Genomic DNA, 6870 nt, shown 5'->3' on the forward strand with positions numbered 1-6870 from the left:
TGCCTGGCCATAGAATTATTGTGAGGATAAAAATCAGACAACCTAAAATGTCAGCATCATACTTGGTATATACTAGGCTCTCAAAAAAATGATAGTTATTACTAATATTACTGGGGGGTGTTGCACAGAGACAGGGTGATAGGGACCATCTGTCCTGAGCTGCAGAAGGGCACAGGGTATCTGAACCCAGTAAAGAGGAAACAGGAGGTTATTTGGGCCCCAGGGGTAAACTGAGCCTTCTTCATGGGGTTATCTGCAGCTAGTACTAGAGACTCTGCTGTCTTGGCACCCCAGGCCCAGGTACACTGGGAAAGCTGAATTTCTGCCCCTCCAAGAGGCCTGTCTAGTTCCCAATGCCCTGTGCCCGTCGGGGATGGACTGGTGGAGAAATGGCCCAGGGGAAGAATTCATTTCATTGTTTATTTGTTGTTTGGGCCTGAAAGCTGTCCCTTAACTTACGGGGCCCCCTAAGCTCAGAAAAACCTGCAGAGAAAGACCTGCCATCCACTGGGGCCAGAAAGGCCAGAGGTGGTCCTCATTCCAACGTATACACCCCCACCCTTTGAGCTTATGTTCCTTCACAGAGAACACAAGGGACACAGGCCTGTCTCCTCCAGGCTTACATCTCATCATTGTCCAGTTGAATATTATGGACCTCAAACTCATTTGGGGTGTTCTTGGACTCCAGTGTTTCTCCTGGAAGCTCTTTGCCTTCCCTTCCATTGTCCCTAGCCACTGCCTGTCCCGTGGCCTCCCCTCCAGGACCTGGGGCATCTCCTTCAGCCTCTACCTGTCCCCTGGCCTCCCCTTCAGGACCTGGAGCATCTCCTTCAGCCTCTACCTGCCCCCTAGCCTCCCCTCTGGAGCCTGGGGTATCCCCTTCAGCCCCCGCCTGATGCCCAGCCTCCTGTATAGGCTCCAAGGATTCCCTTCTGGCTTCTTCCTGGCCTCCGGCTTCTTCTCTGAGACCTAGGGCTTCCAGGGTTTCTTGTTTCAGTGGGACCTTAGCCAATGGGGGCTGCCTCCCAGCAGCTTGTAGTTCCTGAGGAGCTGAAGCGAGGGGCTCTCTGGGCTCTGTATGCCCTGCATTCCCAGGGGCCTCTCCTGGGAAGTTGATGAGCTCTGCAGGGGTCATGAGCCCATCCCTATTCAGGTCCTGGGTCTCGAGCACTTTGTCCACTACCAGGATCACCTGTGGAAGCACAGAGTCACCATGGGGTCTCTAGTGTCCAAAGATGTTCCCAGGTGCCTTGTCCCTTCCCAATACCCCCCATTCCTGCCATGCAGGATTTAATCTCCCTCCCTCTTACAGGGAATCTGTAAGTCATGATGAAAATATCCAAAGTGCCAAGGAGCTGGTCTCCTGGTCTCCAGCAGAGCTTACCGGGTTGATGGGAAAGTCAGCAGCCCTTGGGGCCAGAGCTGCTGTCAACATGGACAAGAGCTCCAGGCCATCCAGCTGTCCACTCTGGTCATAGTCATGGAGGGCAAAAAGGTAGAGGAGAACTGGGGAGGAGAAGCTGAGTTAGAAGAGGCCCTGAGGACGGGTGGAGAAGACAGGAACCAACAGGGCAGCTGGGGCTCAGTCCCAGTCTGGCTGCCCTGAGCCTCCCAGCCCAGCAGCCCAGCAGCCCCTCACCCTGTTCCCGATTCATGTGCTCTGGCTCCTCTTCCATTCTTTCTAGTCCCTTTAGGTAGTTCTGCAGAAGTCTGTTGGGAAAGTAGCAAATCAGCCCTGGCAAGGCCAGTCCCCAGGCCTGACATAGTCACCCAAGGACCCAGCCCAACCTACTCACCGGAGCTGCTCTGGGCCTGGCTGGAAGGGGTTGGACAGGGGCTGCTGCTGCGCTTCAGGGTCTGGCCTGGAGGAGAGAAGGACCAGCATTGCAGAGAGCCCAACCCGCCAGCCTTCCACCACTGTCTCCCAGTAGAATTCTCTCCCCAGAACCAAAAGGGAGTTGTTATCTCAAATTCCCAAAATCCTTGTGGGGAAGAAGGCTTCCGGACTCCTCGGATTTTGTTTTTGCAATTGCCTTGTTTAGACGTTCAGTGAAAACCCAAAGAAACTATCAGGTGAAGGCCAGGTGTGGTGGCGCTCGCCTGTAATCCCAGCATCTCGGGAGGCTGAGGCAGGAGGATCAGGAGTTCAGAGCCAGCCTCAGCAAAGTGAGGTGCTAAGCAACTCAGATCCTGTCTCTAATAAAATACAAAATAGAGCTGGGGATGTGGCTCAGTGGCCCAGTGCCCCTGAGTTCAATCCCAGTGTCCCCTCTCCCCACAACAAGAAAGTATCAGATGAAGTAGAGGCCAGATGAGGCCACACCTTATAGACACAAGTCAGGGGCCTAAGAAGACAGTCCAATGAGTGGAGGACAACATGGATCATGGCAGCCTACTCCTTCACTGCTGGGAGCCAAGGAGCAGGTCTCTAGCTAGGCCTGGCAGTGTCACCCAGGTTTAGATAGATACAGATTACAATTAACTATTTTTTCAAGGAGAGGGTGCATATGTCAAAATGTGCTCCCAGTTCTAGATGGAGCTTCCTGTTTGCCCTTGTCAGTGCAGGCTTGTAATGCCAGAAAGCTGGCAGGGGTTGTTGCAGTCATTTTGGTCACAGGTGCCAGCCTTTGCCACTCTTCCTATATTTTTCTCCATACCTACCCAGTATATCCAACTGCACAGCATAAATAAGTAAGACCTTCAGAAAGTGATTCTATAAAACAGAAGTGATGTGGGAATGATGTCTATTTCTTTGGTGTTCCCACAGGTAGGTCTTGATTAGAGGACCACAGCCCTTTTCCTGGCCTCTGGCTTCTTACTGGCGCTTCACCCACATTGGAGCTGAGTTCTCAGCTTCCAAAGGGCTCCAGCCAAGTGTTGAATGCCAATGTTGTGACATTCTGATAGGCACAAGACAGGTGGTTGGAGTGGGGGATTCAAAGTTCAGGGGGCCTACTCCCCAGTCCCAGCTCCCAGAGGCACCCACCACACCCTCCGAGTTCTCCAAAAACTCTCCCTGGCCCAGCCTAGGCCCTGCCCTCCTAATCCCTTACCTTGTGGCACCATCCTTGGGAGCAGCTTGACTCAGCGGGAGCAGCAGCAGTGGCAGCATTAACGCTCTCATCTGCCAAGGTGACATCCTTCCTAGAACTGGATCTGGGAATGGAATTAGGGTGTCAGGGGACAGGGGTGTCTGCCACCATATTGGGGACCATTTGGGTCACACAGAAATGACTTCTTTCCTTGCCTCTACCTGCAGTGCAGGATTCTTGCCCAGGGAAGATTCCTGAGTGGATCTTAGCAATCTTCCATGGCACTGTGTTCAAAATCCATCCTACTCCAGCTCCAGGCCATAACAGCAGCACCGGGAAGGGGGGGGGCAGGGGCCCCTCCCCAGAGTACATGCATTCTGTCCCTGTCAGCCTGCAGGGTGCTCAGAGAGGTACCACCTTAAGTGGCACCTAACTTTAGTTCAGATCACTTGTTTTTGTTTATTTTGCAGTGCTAGAAATGAACCCAGGGATTTATTTTAAAAAATGTTTTTTGACTAGTAAAGCAGTCTTCTACTGAGCCACATCCCCAGCCCCAGGCCATTTAAAAAAATTTTTTTGTAGTTGTAGATGGACAGAATGCCTTTATTTTATTTGTTTATTTTTATGGGGTGCTGAGGATCGAACCCAGTGTCTCAGGCATGCTGGCAAAGCTCTGCCTCTGAGCTGCAGCCCCAGCCCCCAGGCCATTTGTTTTATAGACAGAAAGGGAAAAGACAAGATTAGCTACTCAGGGAGTCTTATGAAGACTAAGACCTAAACAGAGACACAGACAGGGAGACAGATTGTTAGCTTGTGCTTATTAAAAACACACTGGAAGACAAATCCAAAAAAGGCACAGACTCCTTGAAAAATTCAAACTAAGGTATAGACTGAAAGCAACAAATCAAAGTCCAACCACAGTGGCCCAGGAGTTTCTGTTTACCAAAGGCAGTTAGGAAAAGCAGATCTCAGTATAAAGGAAAAAATAAGAATTTCCCCTGAGAGCTATATTATGTAGGTTCATAAGACAAAAAAAGAAGTCACTTGATTATATAGAAAGAGTCAAATTGGCAGAGCCAGGGTTGTGGCTCAGCACTAGAGAGCTTGCCTAGCTGCATGAGGCACTGGGTTCGATCCCGGACACCACATAAAAATAAGCAAATAAAATAAAGGTATTGTGTCCATCTACAAGTAAAAAATAAATAAATGATTTTTAAAAAGAGTCAAATTGGGTCAATTGATGAAACCAATCAATTGAAAACAAAACACAAAGCTTTCTGATTAGCTCCAGGTGTGTGTATATATTAATGTGAATTTTCCAGGAAGTAAAAGCCCACCAGAGTTCAGCTCTGAAACCCTAAACCCATCGTCAGATGCTTGGTGGTCAAAGCAGAGGATTAGGAACCCCTCACATGGTACCCTATACTCTGGCTGACACTGGATTTTCCTAAAGGGAGGTTTGTTAGTGTAGTTAGCTAGAGATGAAAAGGAATGGTAGAAGGGGAAATGAGAGACAGGGTGGCTATAAAAGGTCCCTAACTGGCAACTGACCTAGAAGACTCAATACCTATTGTGCTACACCATGAGGGCTATAGAAAAGTAGGTAGACCACTCAGAGCTACTGAAGGGCATCACCAGTCTCCCCAGCTGCTATATTCCAGAAAGAGATCGATCACATCCTTCATGGATTTATGGGTGCACATCATACTGCCAAGGTCACATGTACCCACAAGCTGCTCTGAGGGTCAGTTGACTATTATATGACCTTCTGCTGAAGATGCTAGGTCAGAAAGGACCAAGTGACCCAAGTACGCAGGCACATGTCCTGAGGGATTGAACCCAGGTGCACTGAGCTGCCTTTTTTATGTTTTATTTTGAGACAAGTTCTTGCTAAGTTGCTTAGGGCCTCACTAAGTTGCTAAGGCTGGCCTTGAACTTGCAATCCTCCTGCCTCAGCCTTCTGAGTTACTGGGATTACAGGCTTATACCATTGTGCCTAGCTGCTCTCAGTTTTCACACAGCACAGGCATATGACTTCCCCCCAAACAGACAATAAGCAAGACAACCTCTGGGCCCAGAGCGGCATGGCTACCTGCCACTCCAAGATTTAGCTCTACTACAAATTCCCACCTCCTAGTCTAACAAAAACACAAAGCCTAATCATTTCATTAGGTCCCTGGCTGATCTGTGGAGCCCTCTCTCCAGGGTGTATTTCACTTTCTCTTTCCTTTCCTGCAATAAACCTGCTCTAATCCCTGCCCTGCTGTACTTCTGTTTCTGCACCTGAGCAATCATCCTAATTTTAGGTATTGCACCCAAATACTGAGGATCACTTTAGAGTTGACTCTCAACTTCTGGAAACAAGTTCATAACTTTCATTCAATTCTCCAAGAGTTCCACAACCCCTAATAAAGTCCAGAACCACTGCTAGAGTGGACATCAATTTCCTGTGAGGGGTGGAGCAGATGAACATCTAGCTCATGGGCAGATAAACGAAAATTCTACCTTTTTGAGTGACCTTGAGCAAGAATCTACAAAGCATGGAAGTCCACAAAAAGGTGAAGCTTCAGTGATGGTAGAACCTGTCTTCATTTTTCTATGGGTATGATTGGCCCAAACAGCCATAATGAAGACACATAGTTTATTGGTGTCTCTAAGCCCCAGTCACCAAAAGGATGTTGAAACCACAACTGCCCTTAAAGTGTTTGCCAATACCAACTAGTACTTACAGATCCTTGGGTTTTAGTTGTTGTGCCCAGAAGGAGAAAAGGTCCTGGGCTTGTTCAAGATAGGCAGTTGGAACTGACATCTCCATATCAACATGTCACCCTCAAAGGCATATAGACCAGTAGCTGAGTGAGCCAGCAAAATGCCCAGACTGCCCTGTCTTGTAGTATGATAGTAAGTGTCCCAAAGAAAGTAACTACAAAGTTGGATAAAAATAGAGTATCTTTTCAAAAGCATCGAGTTGGCAAGAAATTTTCAGTGCACAAAAGCCCCATGGAAATAGTAATCTGGGAGAAAAGAAAGCTTGACGTCAGTTTTTGCCTAAAGAGTGGCCGCCAAACTCAACCCACATGAACTTGAGCTAGCAGTTTGAGTGCTGCATGTAGCAGAGGAGATCATCAATAAAAGTTGGGCTCACCAATATGAAGAGATGAATAGGAAATTTCCTAGGTGAAGCTGGCTCCAAAGAGCTATGTCTTCAATACAAGGGTGAACAAAAGTTTGCCATGAAGAAAGGAACCAAAGAATCCTGCCTATCTTGATGGTGGCACCAGGTAGAGGGAGGAAAAAAAATCCCCTGAGAATTTGATTTAGCAGGGAATTGAGCCCAGGAGTACTTAAACACTGAGCCCCACCCTCAGCCCTTTTTATTTTATTTTATTTTTTTTGGAGACAGGGTCTCACTAAGTTGCTTAGAGCCTCGTTAAATTGCTGAGGCTGGCTTTGAACTCTCAATCTTCCTGCCTCAGGCTTCGAGCCAATGGAATTACAGGCATGTGCCACTGCACTCGGCTTCCCTGAGAATTTGTTCTAATGTGGGTTTGAGGACTGGATTAATGCAGATGTATGGTTCAGAAAACCTAGAACCATAAATAATTTATTTTGAAGGTGATTCGGTTGGTAGTGGCTCCAACTGACTGACAGGAGGGACCCAACTCCAATTTGGACCTATAATAATTTCCATTGGTAAAGTTTCAAGAAATTTGAACTCACAGCCAAAAAGTTATAAATATGAGAAGGAATAAGACATTGTGAATGAAAGTCAGCAGAACAAGAGCAGGCAAAAGTAGGCCTGCAAAAATGAAATTGCTATATTGGAATTATCACATGT

General features: G+C 47.8%; 1 protein-coding gene across 1 annotated transcript; it reads right to left on the bottom strand.

Annotated features, from left to right (window-relative positions):
- Positions 1–416: 416 nt before the first annotated feature.
- Cgref1 (cell growth regulator with EF-hand domain 1) lies at positions 417–3139 on the bottom strand. Its single transcript, XM_076833318.1, has 5 exons — positions 3054–3139; positions 1797–1862; positions 1640–1710; positions 1385–1506; positions 417–1192 (listed from the first exon to the last, which is right to left on the bottom strand). The coding sequence occupies exons 1-5, from the start codon at positions 3137–3139 to the stop codon at positions 620–622; spliced, it is 918 nt and encodes a 305-aa protein (XP_076689433.1). The 3' UTR covers positions 417–619.
- Positions 3140–6870: the final 3731 nt, after the last annotated feature.

Source organism: Callospermophilus lateralis, chromosome 14, assembly GCF_048772815.1.
Source record: "Callospermophilus lateralis isolate mCalLat2 chromosome 14, mCalLat2.hap1, whole genome shotgun sequence".
NCBI classification, from domain to species: Eukaryota; Metazoa; Chordata; class Mammalia; order Rodentia; family Sciuridae; genus Callospermophilus; species Callospermophilus lateralis.